General features: G+C 43.8%; 2 protein-coding genes across 2 annotated transcripts; both read left to right on the forward strand.

Annotated features, from left to right (window-relative positions):
• Positions 1-1,068: 1,068 nt before the first annotated feature.
• On the forward strand, positions 1,069-15,593 carry LOC127533089 (uncharacterized). Its single transcript, XM_051945279.1, has 2 exons — positions 1,069-1,164; positions 9,434-15,593. Exon 2 carries the CDS (start codon positions 10,244-10,246, stop codon positions 11,870-11,872), a length of 1,629 nt encoding a protein of 542 aa, XP_051801239.1. The 5' UTR covers positions 1,069-1,164; positions 9,434-10,243; the 3' UTR covers positions 11,873-15,593.
• LOC127533090 (uncharacterized) lies at positions 3,287-15,593 on the forward strand. Its single transcript, XM_051945285.1, has 2 exons — positions 3,287-4,345; positions 4,605-15,593. The coding sequence occupies exons 1-2, from the start codon at positions 3,357-3,359 to the stop codon at positions 4,618-4,620; spliced, it is 1,005 nt and encodes a 334-aa protein (XP_051801245.1). The 5' UTR covers positions 3,287-3,356; the 3' UTR covers positions 4,621-15,593.
• Positions 15,594-16,140: the final 547 nt, after the last annotated feature.

A 16,140-nucleotide genomic window follows, 5' to 3' on the forward strand; every position in this document is an offset into this window, starting at 1 on the left:
AAAGAGGGTAAATGCACCTTGACAAGCTCTCCATCTTTGTTAGATATATACGACCTAATATTGATAAATCTCTTTGGAGCCACATGTTGAGTTTGGTTTTACATTCCTTGAGTTTTGTCTCAATGTTGATAGTTTGACATATTTTTTTGTCTTTACTGAGTTGGATACCAAAATATTTGATCTCTGATTTCACAGGTATGCCACATATTTCTTTTACAGTGGTGTCATGAAGAGAAAAAATTTCACACTTCTTAATGTTTAAACGTAATCCTTGAAGCTTTAGAGAATTTTCCAATTTTTTCAATTACTTTTGGGAACTGTTCCTTATTTTTTTAAAATAATGTTGTGTCATCAGTTAATTGGCTGATCACAATTTCTGTACCCAGTACATTAAGTTTTTGAATATCATCGCTTTGTTTAATACAAATGGATAAGATCTCAGTAACCAGAAGAAATAAGTAGGGAGAAATTGGGCAACCTTGCGGGATACCAACATCAACCTTAAAGCTTGGAGTAGAAGCATTTGGAAGAAGAACACAGCTATTTATGTTTTCATACAGGCCACAAACCAAATTTCTAAATTTAAGGTGCGCAGGTGTTTTATGGATAATCCAGGCGCTGAAGCTGACGCAGCATTAACTCCCGCCTCCTGTGCTATGATTGGTCGTGTTGTGGAAAAATTAATCCACTGCTGTAATAAATCTATGTCTGTGTGTGTATCTGGGTGCAGGCCCTTTGCCCTCTGACTGAAATGGTTTACAGATAGCCTGTAGGTTGTTTCCTCTAGGATAACTGCCAGTATCAACAAAATTATTGTTTGGAGATAAGGGTACAGGTGTTCGTGTGAGAAAATTTGGGGGAGGCTGCCTCCCATGGGGAAAAGTGCCGGCCGCCCACGAGTTTCCAATTAAAATTATTAGGGAGTAAAGATTCGCTCTTTCCTTAAATTATGCAATACTGGCAGCTGGCAGTGGCAAAAAGAGGGATGGGTTAAGGGCGTGAACTGACCTCTGCTCAGAGGGTTTAAAGGGTTCAGTTGTCAGACAGTAAGTTCAGAGGGCTTCCGGAACCTCTCTCAGTGTTTTGACCTGTATTAAACAGAATAAACACTTTACTTCTTGGCATCTGAAGACTTGGCTCCTGGATTCCTTTGATGATTCTGTGGTGAGACTTAGATATTTTCAGACCTAGAACTTAGAATTAAATCACAGTTGTTAATACATAGAGTGATCAGGTTAAACATAGATCTTACGTAGTGGGGCAACTGGTCCCCCACTACAATTGGCGAGTCCAGCCCAGGAGGAAGCGGGGACGACTGGAGACCCGGCGGCTCGGGCGGAGGCTTGGAAATCACCCAAAGGGCCCAAAATAAGCCACCAGAAGGTGAGAAAAATTCTTTTTTGATTCCAAATTATTTTGGGTGGTTTTTGACCTAGTGCCTGAGCTACTGGGCCACCAGTACGGTCAAATTGCTTTCAAAAAACCTAGAAGCGTTATAGAAATAATAAAATTGATAAAGTAAATATAATTAAAAGAAAGAACCTGTGAGTCCAGGAGTCAGGCCTCGGAGTGCAAGTATGTATGTACTGTTTGTGTTTGTCTGTTTGTGTTGTTGAAAAGAAGTGTTGAAACTGAGTTAAAATTTATCTACTGCGTGGCAGACGTCAGTTGCTACGGTTATCCTAGCAATGCCACGTTGACAGAGCTCTGATCAAATGAGGGTCAGAGGTCAGTCGCCATCAGAGAATTGGGCGATAGTAGAGGAATAGAGATGTTGAAACTGAGTTATATTTGAACTACTGCGTGGCAGACGTCAGTTGCTACGGTTATCCTAGCAATCCCACGTTGACAGAGCTCTGATCAAATGAGGGTCAGAGGTCAGTCGCCATCTGAGAATTGGGCGATAGTAGATAGAGAAGTGATAGAGAAAATACGTCGCTTGTCCGGTTGAAAGCGACTCCCGCGGAGGAAAAAATAGCAGCTGATGGATGGCTGCCAGGGAATGTAGTCCCAGAAAAAATAGGTGCGCATAGTAGTTTAGATTAAAGGCCGTGTACATATGTACAAAGGAACTATAAATGTAAATAAGTATAACTGGTTTAAAAATCATATGAAGTTGATGTGTGAGGATGAAATGATTAAAATAAGTGTTTAATGAATGCAAGGAGTAACATAGGAATGTCTGTAAATAGGTGTAGATAGGTGTAGAAATAGCAGTGTACACAAGGAAGAAAAAAAAGTTTTTTTTTTCACTCCCTTTGATTTTCAACAGTGAGCGCGAAAGGAGGGGCTGTTGGAAAAAAAATGTTTTTTCCCTGCCTCTGAGTTTCAGGGCGAGCGCGAAAGGAGGGGCTGCTTGAATAGGCTGCCTGTTGGCAGAGTTTTGACACACACACACTAGCGTACACTCACACACATTCACTGGCACACATATACGCACACACACGCTAGTGCACACACCCACACACATTCTTGCGCGTATCCGCGCACTCGCCTACACACACGCGCACCTCAACACACACATACACACACACTCACTCACACACTCACTCACACACACACACACACACTCAAACTCACACACACGCACACACACATATACACACACACACTCATTCACACACGCAAACTCACACGCACACATGGATACACACACATTCTTATAAAGGTATTTAGGTGGGGACACACATTTAGATGGGTGATTATTACCCTTACTGCTATATTTCAAAAATTTAGTGCAGGTAAATAGCCTTTTAGCTGCAATTTCATCAGAAACCTAGTGAAGTCCGGCTTATAGGCCCTCACTTTCAAAAAAAAATAAAAAATAAATAAATAAATAAATAATAATAATTTTTCGCATTTATAGGGATACTTACAGAGTGATCCTCGCTAAAGCAGAAACACACACACACATTTTGCAGCAAGGGCTGCTGCACAAATAAAGGGAAAAGAAACAGGATTTATTAAAAGAAACTGCAGCTGATGTTTGCTGTTGTCTGACTTGGCTGAAATTGGAGCATTTTAAAATACAATAAGTCATTATTATAAGAATAATGGGGACTAAACAAAGCAAACTGTCTGATGATCAGCTGACGCCTGCTGAACTGATTATGCTACAGCATCCTACCCAGAAGAGGAAAATAAAGAGCTGCATGAGAAAATGGAATAAATTTACAGGAGGACAAGATAAATGGCCATTAGAGGGCACTTTTAATTTAAGGTGCTGTGACCGCGTGGAAAACGAATTGAGGAGAAGTGACAAATTAAATGACCAAAAGCATCAAAAGAAAAGACTGAAAAACTCTGAGCAGAGAGAAATTTTACAGCATTTTAAATATGAAGGAGCACATAGACAAATGGCAATGCAGGCGGCTTCAGCTCCGCCTCTGCCACCTCCTTACAATACAGAGGCTAAGGGACAATTTCCCTTACGTTCTCCTGAAATGGATGGAGAAATAACAGGAACTCTGACAGTACAGATGTTTGATAAAAAAGATGCAACATCAAAAAGTACATCCCAAAAAACCGAAACCACACACACTGAACCCCATTATCAGAGAAGAGTTACAATGAGAGAAGACAGGGGGTCAGAGGACAGCATTAGGAAAGCCATGGAACAAATGAATGAAGAAAAATACAAAGTGCCTTATGGCATTGATGTTCTGAGGGATGATTCTGGTTGTGTGTCTCGTCCACTGGCAGCATCAACCCCATTGAGCAAAGTGTCTTCAGAGCAGGAGCAGGAAGTGGGAGAAAGAGAGAGAGAAAGAACATATTGGGAGGAACATGAACAAAAGGAGAAAGAACATCTCCTACAACTTCATGCATATGAGGAAAGAATTAGAAAGGCTCAAGAAAAGATAGATGCAAGTGCAGAACGCATCTCACAGAGATGGTCAGAGACAGAAAGTATAATAAAAGAGATGAAAAAGCAAGTAGATAAGAAATTGGAAGCTTTGGAATCAGAAGACGACAGTAAAAAAGGGAGCAGCCCAGGCAGGGAAACACTGACAAATTGTGTGGGAAGACATGCAGCATCGGTCCAACGCAGCTTAAGCCGGGACGACTACGAATCGGACTGTGAGAGAGAACAGGAAGTCCTGGATACAGAGGAACCAGAGGAGGAGGAAGAAGACTCAGACTCAGACGACCCTGTGAGTAAACATTATGATGTGAACATTGCATTGTTGTCTGAACCTCCTACTCCTAGACACCTGAAACTACGAAGCAGAACTGTTTCCTTCCGGTGTGGGAGAAAAAGGACTCCATCTAATCCCAAAGGAAAGACAGAGACTGCAGCTCCACAATATCCTCTGCTGGCCAAGGGGCCCTGTAATCAAGAAAGGTACGTCCCATGGGGCTTCATGGATTTAACGGGGTTAAATAACCGTCTTCCTATGCTGACAGAAGGCGCAGAGGTCTGGATTTCTGCCTTTGAAGAACAGACAGCTGGAATAAAGTTGGCAGTGGGGGACTTAAAGGCTCTGTTGGTGAAAGTAGCTGGAAGAACAACGACTCTGGAAGTTTGCATGGATGCAAAAGTAGGTGGAATAATGTGTTCACATGCATATGATGACACACCTTTTAATGCCATTCGAACACAGGTATGGGAGGCTCTGAGAAAAGCCTACCCCTCGAGAAGGGATCCATCCAAACTGGAGAAGCAGACCCTGGGACAAGATGAGAATCCTCTGCAGTTCCTACAGAACTATCAGAGAACCTGGAAGCTACAGACAGGAGCAGAATGGAACAGTAATGAGTCATCAAAAGCATTGTTTCTGCTTTATGTCAAAAATGCCACGCCTAAACCTGTACAAGAGAAATTGAATGGGGTGGTGGGTTTGTTGAAGATGGACTGGCCGGTGTTCTCTGAACATATTGTGCATTTTGTTGAAGTTTATAGAAACGAACAGAAGGCTGCAGAAGAACAAAGCAAACAGCTAGCAAATAAGCTAACACAGCTGCAGATAGGAGAACTGACAAGCAGAAGAAAGACAAAGAAAAAGCTCAACATCAAGCAGCAGTGACAGTTGTAGCACCTGAAGTAAAGGCAGAAGGAGCCAAGCCTGAGTCAACAACCGCAGCAGTAATCCAAGCTCCAGTGTATGCTGCTGGTATGCAACAACCCCAGGTGCAACAGCCTCAACATTCTACTAACCTTCCTTCTTATACTCCTGTACAGCAGCCTGTTCAGTCTGTCCAGACTCAACCTTCACAGGCCCCACCCATTCATGTGCACCTCAACCAAGGAGGACCGGCAGGGTACTCCACACAGGGAAGAGGAAGACCCAATTTCCGTGGGGGACCCATGCAGCGAGGAAGGTGGAGAAGACCGTATCCACTACAGCGTCCATATCAACCTCAGCAGCAGCCACAGGTTGGTGTCACTGCCACATCAGGTCAGCAACAACTGCAATGCTGGGGATGTGGGGGAAATGGACACATGCAGAGAAACTGTCCCAGCAACGCCAACATCTCCAATCCATGGATGGGACCAGCAGCAAACTGGCAATAGGGAGGCCCAGAGGAACCACAAGGGGAGGTAATCGCACCAGTACTAACACAACATCCACAAAGTGAACCCAAAATAAAAGTTGCCATACATGACCGTCAATATGTCTTCATGGTGGACACAGGAGCAACTTACTCATGTATTGGCAGGGGAGGGGCAGGTCTGCCCCTATCCTCATCAAAAATTCGAACAATAGGTTTCTCTGGGAAAGAACAAATTACTCCCCTAACCGAGCCAGTGCCAATGCAGATTGGAAATAAAATAGTATGTGCACCTCTACTATATTCCACAGACACTCCCATAAATCTGCTAGGAAGAGATGTACTGTGCAAACTCAATGCAAAAATAATGTGTTCACCTGATGGAGTGTACTTTGAGGTGTCAGATGATGATGCTACTGATGATGCTACAAATGCAACACCTATCATGCCCCTACTAACTGCATCAGACTCTCAACAGAATGAGCAAATGAAGGATGCACGTGTGTACTGGACCAGACTCACCACACCAGTCTCTCACCTCACTCAGTCTTGGGAAACCTGGAAGCCACTGGTAATGCATCAATACAATGCAGCTCGAGAACCAGCGCTGCCTCTACATTGCACCATGCTATACGACGAACATCAAAGCTATGGTGACTACGATGACTGCTGGGATGAGGTAATCAATAACACTACCACTATTCTACAATATCAAGACATCATTGTGGGACCTCAAGGCACTGCAGCGAAAGTAAGACTTACAGAAGAAATGAGTGACTGGTTTCAAGTGCCTGAATCGGTACCACACATTACTTTGCTTATTGCAGAAGGACATGAATCACATGATTTAGGACCAATGATGCGCCAAAGCCAACAAATAAAAAACTGGATTCCAACAGACTGTAAATTTCTCAGTGTATCTCCTGACGGGCTCTATTTGAAAATTCAATGTACCGATGCAGATGAGGCTATAGCTGAAAAAGTAATGTTACCAAAAGAAGCAAGAAAGCAGATGGTCATTTCAGAAGAACATGTACCTTTGTTAGAACAAGTTCCATCGCATGTCTGGTCAGAACATAAAACTGATGTAGGTCTAGTCAAATCAGCTGAACCATTGCAGTTTCAAATTAAAGAAGGAACCAGACTGCCTTACCAGAAACAATATCCACTGAAATATGATGCCACAGAGGGTATTAGACCCATAATAGCTGGATTACTAGAAGCAGGAGTCCTAGTTAAAGTTAGGAGCCCCTGCAACACACCTATTTTCCCAATCCGAAAACCAGGAAGTAATGATTATAGACTGGTGCATGACCTCAGAGCTATTAATGCCATCATCACAGAAGAAAACCAAATAGTTCCTGACCCTCACACTCTATTGTCCAATATACCGCCAAACACCAAGTGGTACACAGTCATAGATCTGTGTTCTGCTTTTTTCAGTGTACCCGTTCATCAATCATCGCAATATCTGTTTGCTTTTACCTATAAAGGAGAGCAATACACATACACACGGTTGCCACAGGGTTTTGTTCATTCTCCATCCATATTCAATCGAGTACTGGCCAATGACCTAAGCCATGTAGACATGCAGTCAACTACATTAATGTATGTGGATGACATCTTGATCTGCTCAGAAACAAAAGAACAGTGTGAAAAAGACTCCGTCACTCTCCTCAAAGCCTTAGCAGAAGGAGGTCACAAGGTCAGCAAAAAGAAATTGCAGTTCTGCCAGAAGTCTGTAGAGTACTTAGGCAGACAATTGAGTGGAGATAAACGATGCATAGCTCCATCTCAAATAGAGGCCATACTTAAAACTCCAAAACCTCAGACAGTAGGCCAAATGCTGACTTTTCTAGGGATAACAGGCTACAGCAGGCCATGGATATGTGATTATGCTATTAAAGCGGCTCCATTAAGAGCACTCATCCGCGCAGCAGGACAAGCTAATCAGTCAACAAAACTCCAGTGGACCACAGAGGCAGAAGGTGCATTCCAATCCTTAAAGCATGATATGCAGACAGCTCCGGCTTTGGCTAATCCAGACTACAGTAAATTGTTTCATCTTTATGTAGCAGAGCGTCAAGGTTATGCTTGTGCTGTACTAATGCAAGATTCTTCTACAGGAAAGCAACCTATTGCTTATTACAACACTAAGCAAGATGCAGTAGAAGAAGGCCTGCCTCCTTGTTATCAAGGTCTGGCCGCAGCAGCCTTTGCTTACAAAAAAGCTCAGGTCATAACTATGGGTCACCCTGTAACACTGTACACATCACATCAACTGCATGCCTTATTGACAGGACCACGCTTTGTTATAACACAAGCCAGACGCACTGGCTATGAGGTTTTGCTTTCAGGATCTGAACTAACCATTCAAAGATGTACAACTGTCAATCCAGCCACTAGAATGGTCCTTCCAACTGAAGGAACCCCACATGACTGTTTACAAGAATCAGAAGCCTTTATGAAAGTACGCGACAATCTTTACAATCAGCCCATTCCATCAGATCTCATTTTGTTTGTGGATGGATCTTGTATTCGTGACGTGACCGGCATCAAAGCAGGTTATGGTGTAGTTCAGTTAAATCCAGATAACACCTTTGAAACATTATTGATGGTAGCTGTAGAACAACCATGCTCCGCCCAATTAGCAGAAATCAAGGCTTTAACTACAGCATGTCGTTTAGCGGCTGGTAAGCGTGCGACCATTTACACAGACAGTGCCTATGCATATGGAGTTTGTCACATCAATGCTAGCATTTGGAAACAGAGAGGTTTTGTTCGTGCTGATGGAACTCCAGTGCTTCATGGCCAGGCTGTGGCAGACTTGATTATGGCCATGCAGCTACCGTCAGAGTTAGCCATAGTTAAGTGTGCAGCCCATCAAAATAGCACATCATTGGTCGCCCAGGGCAACAACTTGGCAGATGAAGCCGCAAAACAGGCCACAGGACAAACTATACAGGGCCCATTGTTGACTGCACAGGATTGTGATCCTATAACTAACCTTCAATCTTTAATTGATGCCCAAACAGCAGCTCCTGAGGCAGAAAAACGCTTATGGTTGCAAAGGGGGGCCATTCGGACGGCTGCCCCACATGAGGGTTTGTGGAGAAGTGCTCATGGTCATTTTGTTATGCCATTGTCACTATTGAACGTAGCTATTAAGATCATGCATGAGCCAGATCACTGTTCTAGAGTTCAGGTGTTGCAGAAACTACAGGCTGTATGGTGGTCACCTTATATGGCAGCGGCAGTTGACAGGGAACTCTCACTGTGTCCTCATTGTTCAAAATACAATGTTAGAAAGATGTTCACACACCCAATTGCTCATATTCCTGTCCCTGAGGGACCCTTTAAACATCTTATGATGGATTTCATTGACATGATTCATCGTGTACGGAGACAAAGGTACATTTTGGTTGTTGTGTATAGATTCAGTCGTTGGGTGGAGGCCTGTGCCTCCACAACATGTGACAGTAAAGTGGTAGCTACGTTTCTTTGTACTGAGGTATTTCCTAGGTTTGGTCTGCCTGACACTATTTCATCAGATAGTCGTCCTCATTTTGTTTCCAGAGTGGTAAAAGAAACATTTAAACTACTCCATATTAAGCAGAAATTTGGCTGTGTTTACCATCCTCAGTCACAGGGCTCCGTTGAGCGCGCCAACGGAATCCTGAAGACAAAAATAGCCAAAATCATAGCTGACAGTGATGGCAGGTTAACCTGGGTTGATGCTCTGCCTATTGCCTTAATGGCAATGCGTTCACAAACTAACAGACTAACCCATTTAACCCCGCATGAAATGCTTACAGGACGTCCTATGCCTGTGCCACAGCACAGGGGCCCGGTGGAAGGCCCCTCACTACCTCAACTGCAGCAGGAGTTGGGTAATTATTTGAGATCTTTAACTAAGATCCACAGACTTATCTTCCAACAGGTGAAGGAGGCTAACAACAAGGACGAGACTCAGATCCCGCTCGACAAGCGTGACATCCAGGTGGGCGACCAGGTGTTCATAAGAGTGTTCAGACGGCACTGGAACGAGCCACGTAGAGACGGACCGTTCACAGTTGTTCTTGCCACTCCGACTGCTCTAAAAGTCGAAGGTAAGCCCTACTGGTTCCATCGTAATCACTGCGCTCCCCATCGTCCGCTTGAGCCACCTGGTCATCACCCTGACCAGCTTGCTCTAACTACGCCACCGTTGCATGCTGAAGGGGCAGCACACAGCGCCCCCAGCCGCTCACGTTCTTGCTCACCTGCAGTGAGTGGTGCGCCCTCCTCGCCACAAGGGCAGCGAAGGTCTGCACGACTGCTGGCACGCTGTCCCCAAAAAGGGTATAAACACCCCACTCGCATTGGTTATGTCTCCCCAACCACTACAGACACTGATGGTGCAGTTGTTTCTCCAGCTTCTCCAGAGACTGACAGTCCTGCTGTGGACTCCCCATTCTCCTCTCAAAGCAGCTCTGATGGAGCGGGATTCCCTCCTTCCTTCCCTCGAGCGGGCCCCAGTGGACAGCTGCCCTCCGGGGCTGCCCCCTCCGTGCCTGACTCTTCCCCTTCTTCGCTTGCATTCTGTGCTAACTACTCTCATCTGAGGGTCAGCGTGTCTGGCTGGACTCAGACTCTGACTAATCTCTTTTTCCTCTGGGTGCTAACCCTTGGTGGGTTCGCAAGGGGGGAGCTACTGTTGACTGTCCCTGAGGACAGTGGACACTCATCAAACTCACTACAAACATGTGCTATGGCAATGACTACTCTAGTGACTAACTCAAAGGGTGTAGAATGGAATGATCAAAGGTTAATTGTGAATTATGTGAAGATTAATGCTTATGACCATGCTTTAATAACTGTTTTTGTTGATTCTGAACCAGTAAGTGAGCACTGGATAGGTTACCCAAGAGCTAAAGAATGCCATGGAGAGGGGATGGTGACTATAATGGTAAGGTGTACATATACCACATGTCACAGACCAGGACAAAAGATGCCACTAGAAGAGGCCAAAAGAAAAGTGCAATTGAATGATGGTAACCGTCACAAGAGAGATTTGGAAAAACTAAAAACTGCTAAATGGGACACAAATATGTTTGCGCAGTGGTTGAAATTTTCAGCACAAACAATGTATATAGCTAAAGGATTAACACGACAGAACTGTATAGTCTGTTACAATGCCAGAAGGATCCCTCAATTCAAAATATTGCCAGGGAGCAAAATAGGTGATTGTTTGGATCCAGACAGGTGTTTTGCTAATTGCGCTATGCACATGGCAAGTGAGTACAACTGGCGTTGGTCTGGAGATCATAGTATCTGCCCACAATACATTACAAATAATGAATATGATGTATCAAGTGTATTGCCTCCAGTGGTGCAACAGTTTGATGATATGGTTTTTCCATTCTGTATAGCGAAAGGGGCAGAGTTGGAGGCCGTCACAAAAAGAACAACAACCAGCATGTGGGACTCGGCAGGGTTGGTGCAGTGCTACAGCCACTCCTACAGCATTTCCACAACGTATGGTTCAGCGGCTGCAGCAGTTAAAATATGTAAGTCAGGAACCAATTCCCGCTTAAGGTGTGCTCAGGTCGTACCAAATGGGGAATGTATAATTTATCAACTGAATAGAACTTTTGTGCAGGAATACTGTATACCTAAATTGGATGGCACTGTCCCACTAGGTGATATCTATTGGACATGTAATCAGAATGATACATTGTTAACACAATTGCCATCGGGATGGGAAGGAATATGTGCACCCCTAATGCTTACGGGACAGTTGTCAATAATAGCCCAGAGGCCTAACCGTTTACAGGAAGCAGAACCCCTCCCTACACCAAGAAGCACCAAAAGACCAGGAAGAAGTAGGTCTCAAATGCAAAATAGGAATAGAACAGGAAGCAGAAATAGCACACCAGAGCCAAACAAAAGAAACACAAAAAGGAGAACCACGAGAAGTATTAAATTGGATGGATGGGATTGGAGAAATTCGGGAGAGGTATACATTAGTTGGGACCAAGTTCCATATGGGGTACCATATGAGCATGCAGCAGTGCACCCGGGATGGATAGAATCAGGACGAGTTGCAGGATCAGTTCCTATGTATGGACAGGCAGTTAATGCCCAATATGTAGCTAGAAATAGCCGGTGGATAAATCTTCTTTGGTATAATCAACAGAGGTTTATTAATTATACTATAAAGGGTCTGTCCTTAGTACGAGAACAATTGCATGCTACATCAAAAATGGCTCTTCAAAACAGGTTTGTCTTAGAGTCTTTAATGGCACCACACCAAGGAGTTTGTGAGGAAATAGGAGAAGAGTGCTGCACTGAAATACCGCTGCATACAGCAGCTGATGGTAACACGAGTTCTGAATGAAATGCGTAGAATGAGAGACGAGCATGTTCTAAATTCTAATTGGAATACTCAGGTGAAGAGTTTTTGGGACTGGTTGTCCAAAGGGGGGTGGCTTAGCACTCTAAAAATGATTGGAATAGTAATTGGAGTGTTTTGCCTGATCGTGGTAATTTTGATTTGTTGCATTGTACCAATACTACGCCTCATGGTGTCTACGGTGTTTAAAAAGATCTCAGGACAATTCCCATTAGTGCAGGTGCAGTATACAGAACAAGATAACACAATATCAGCATATGATGCTGAAACAACATGTGACGATGACCACGAAGCTGACATGGTATCTAGGGTGGAGTATGAAGACATGTCGCTGTATGAGGAAATGGGAATTCCACCACCAGAGGTGTTGCCCAACCTACTGTAAATGGAGGAAGCCCATTACTCCGGCTGGCAGAAGCCTCCAGCATCAGCCTATTGGGCCGGGCCAGCCCTTAGGGAGCCAGAAGCAGCATGGATGCCAGGCATGGTGCCCCCTGCCCCTGTCCTCTTTCGTCCTTATCTTTCCCCAGGTCGAGCTCAGGGTGGCAGTTCGACGGCGAGAGCAGAGGAGCCACAGGCCTCGGGGAGCTCTCGGATCCTTCACACCCTGCTCACAGCGCCCAGACCAGAGATACGACCTGCAGAGCCAGGGCCGAGTGGAGAAGTGTACAGAGCAGAGGCGAGGCATGCGGGACCTACGACTCCGGATGATCCAAGGGCGAGATCACCTGTGCCTTCCCCAGATTCAGAGGAAGAGGAGTATGTGCCAACATCACCAGGACGAGGGTGGCCCAATGAAGTGGCTCCATCTACCAGGCGACAGGTTAAGAGGCGGGCTCTGCCGCCACCAGCTGTCACCTACAGTGCCTCAGACAGAGCTCACCTGTTTGAGTGCCTACGACGTCCCATTGAGCATTTTACTTACAACGAACTCTGCGAGGAGGTCGCAAACATGACCAGAGATGTTTTTAGTATCCTGCAAAGAGGTTTGACACCTAAGGCTAAACGCCAATTCTCTGTTATCAGGAAGCGCGAGAGTAGTCGCCTTTACAGAAGCCTGCAACAGATTGATCGACTGACACTGGATCGTTTGCACCGTCGAAACGCTGAACTGGAGGCTCAGGTTGATGATCAGCAACACCAAATTGTCACATTGCAGCGCACACTAGACGACACCGTGCACAAATACAATGCACTGAACCAGTTCTGCAACTCGCGTTTGCAGAGTCAATCAAAAACAATTGCAGCTATGGAAGAAATGATAGGAAATCAATCTGGGAAGCTGTTGCCAATGCTGGTGGAAGGAAGGGTGCTACAGCTGAGAGCGGTCTCTCAGGCTCAGCAACCCCCAAATGCTCAAGGTCCCCCTCCTCAGTCTAGACACCCATGAAACTATTGTCAACAAAATAAGAGATTAATGTATACTGAAGATTCTGTAATGATGCTTGTATATTGCTCAGTTGTCGACATATTGCCATGTTAGAATACAAAACACAAAGCCTGTGTTAATGATTGGGGATGATTGAAGAGGAGAAATATTACTTTATAAAGTACACTATGCATTAAGTTGTACACTGTGGACATAGGTCCCATGATGTAGTCCGGCCATAAGGTCTGTGCATGACTTGGTTAGGGGATTTGCGATTTTTCTCAAATAGCTGGATGAGTTCAATTTTATGTCTGTAGCGGGACATGGCGAATGGCCACCCCATAACAGGGCAGAAAAAACCTACTATAAAAATACAGAAAGGGGTGACCTCATAAGTGTACCAGGGACTGGTGTGGCAGGCTTGTCTCTTGAACGTATTGCATGTATGTTGCATGTGTGATTATATGGTTATGCATTACATGACTGACATAATCACTGATAGTTTTAAGACTAATATAAGACAAGTATAACCATCACTGATTTTGTTCACATGAATGTTTGATGTATTTTTTTTTTGTAAGGAGGTTTAAATTAGGCTTTAGCAGATAAATTCTATATGCCTATGTTTGTGTCACTGACATTTTAGACATAAATGATAATCTTACCCCATGTAAACGAAACATTTAGAATTAAATAGTGACACCTACTCATGGCAGTACTCACTAATGTAGAGTTAGTTTATGTTTTGTGTTTTATTCACAGATAATTGGACTTCCATCTGCTACAAATTTTCTCCTGTCTGGCCAATCAGCATGTCACAAAGAGATAGACACCGTCTAATATCCCATGACCGTCGCATTCTTCGTTCAGTATTTCGCCTTAATCCTGATCACCCAACACCCATTTATCTTCTCCGTGTTGTTTGTCAGCACGTGATGGTGATTGATTCCTGTGTTTCTCGTCATGGTTATTGGGGCGCTTACAGTGAACATTATTCCATACATATAGGATTGCTTTGTGTTGCTAAATTCTGGGAAGGAACAGGTTGCTCATGCAACATAAAAACCCACTTTCCATGTATAGCCAAACATTGCACAGAAACTATATCACTCCAGGCTCATACCTTCCCTCCACCACACACCTACACCTTGTTTTCGTCAGACATTCAATTTGATCTGCCTAACCTCCACACTTACTAGATGTGTTTGCACTATATTCATTCACTACTACTGACATAGTTAGTCACTGGAGCACTATATACGTATTACATTTTATTCACTGGATTTTAATTTGATGTGTTGTTTTAGTTTGATTAGCATTTAGTTATCACAGTATAGGGGTAATGACAATGTGCACTCAAATGTGATGATATAACAGAGTTATGGTGTAGCATTTGGGTTGTATAGGCATTTTCTCTGCTATACTGTGCAATTCACATGATTATTGTGTGCTACATATACTCATTTGACAGTTACACCACGTATAGTTAGCTTGTGTTTTTTGTTTTGCTTCACGTGTCGCATGACGAGGCACTTTACCTCTCGACACCATTGAAAGTACAGTCTCATAAAACACTTGATGCCAAGAGTAATCATGTCTGAGAGGATGTTTCCCTGGTCATGTCTCACGTGTTGCTAGGAAGCCGGACAAAGACGATCACTGAATCCTCAGGATGGGATAGTCCCGGGGGGATTCTGACAGAGCAAGTATTTAGGATCTAGTATCTTTACTCTGTTGCCCAGTTGCTCCGGTAACTGAGCCTCTGTCAATCAAGTGACCCTCATTGTCTGGGATAGGTAAGGTATGTCCCCGAGAATGTGATTACAGCTTGTTAATATATGTGGCTCTCTTAAGAGCCACAAGGGGGGACTGTTGTGGAAAAATTAATCCACTGCTGTAATAAATCTATGTCTGTGTGTGTATCTGAGTGCAGGCCCTTTGCCCTCTGACTGAAATGGTTTACAGATAGCCTGTAGGTTGTTTCCTCTAGGATAACTAGGATCTAGGATCAACAAAATCATTGTTTGGAGATAAGGGTGCAGGTGTTCGTGTGAGAAAATTTGGGGGAGGCTGCCTCCCATGGGGAAAAGTGCCGGCCGCCCACGAGTTTCCAATTAAAATTATTAGGGAGTAAAGATTCGCTCTTTCCTTAAATTATGCAATACTGGCAGCTGGCAGTGGCAAAAAGAGGGATGGGTTAAGGGCGTGAACTGACCTCTGCTCAGAGGGTTTAAAGGGTTCAGTTGTCAGACAGTAAGTTCAGAGGGCTTCCGGAACCTCTCTCAGTGTTTTGACCTGTATTAAACAGAATAAACACTTTACTTCTTGGCATCTGAAGACTTGGCTCCTGGATTCCTTTGATGATTCTGTGGTGAGACTTAGATATTTTCAGACCTAGAACTTAGAATTAAATCACAGTTGTTAATACATAGAGTGATCAGGTTAAACATAGATCTTACGTAGTGGGGCAACTGGCCCCCCACTACAGTCGTACCAAACTTTCCCAGGAGGGAAACGCGATTCAATTCGCCCAATGCCAAACTGATTCTCCTGTATCTCCTAACATGGAGATAGGAGATTACATGGAGATTCAGTTTGGATTTTCCAAGCTAAGCTTTACATTCTGTCTAAAAAAAATCCATAGAACAATTTAAACCTAATAAGCTCATAGCGGTATATCACAACCTACATTATATGAAAAACAAGTAGTATTTAAAAAAGAAACAATAATAATCCTGTGTAAAATTCATTAAGGTTTTTTTCATATTCTATCTAATCAGAATTACTCAATGAGTCTTACAGTTCTTCTCTTGCAGTCAATTACAATGTTACATTTGTTTAGCATTTAACTGCTGACTCACAGATTTGCTTTAATGGCCTCCTG

This window comes from Acanthochromis polyacanthus, chromosome 3, assembly GCF_021347895.1.
Source record: "Acanthochromis polyacanthus isolate Apoly-LR-REF ecotype Palm Island chromosome 3, KAUST_Apoly_ChrSc, whole genome shotgun sequence".
NCBI lineage: Eukaryota > Metazoa > Chordata > Actinopteri > Pomacentridae > Acanthochromis > Acanthochromis polyacanthus.

What these genes read in the sequence shown, in the direction of transcription:
- LOC127533090 (XM_051945285.1), top strand. Translation starts at nt 3,357, where the DNA reads ATGGCAATGCAGGCGGCTTCAGCTCCGCCTCTGCCACCTCCTTACAAT.
- LOC127533089 (XM_051945279.1), top strand. Translation starts at nt 10,244, where the DNA reads ATGGCAATGACTACTCTAGTGACTAACTCAAAGGGTGTAGAATGGAAT.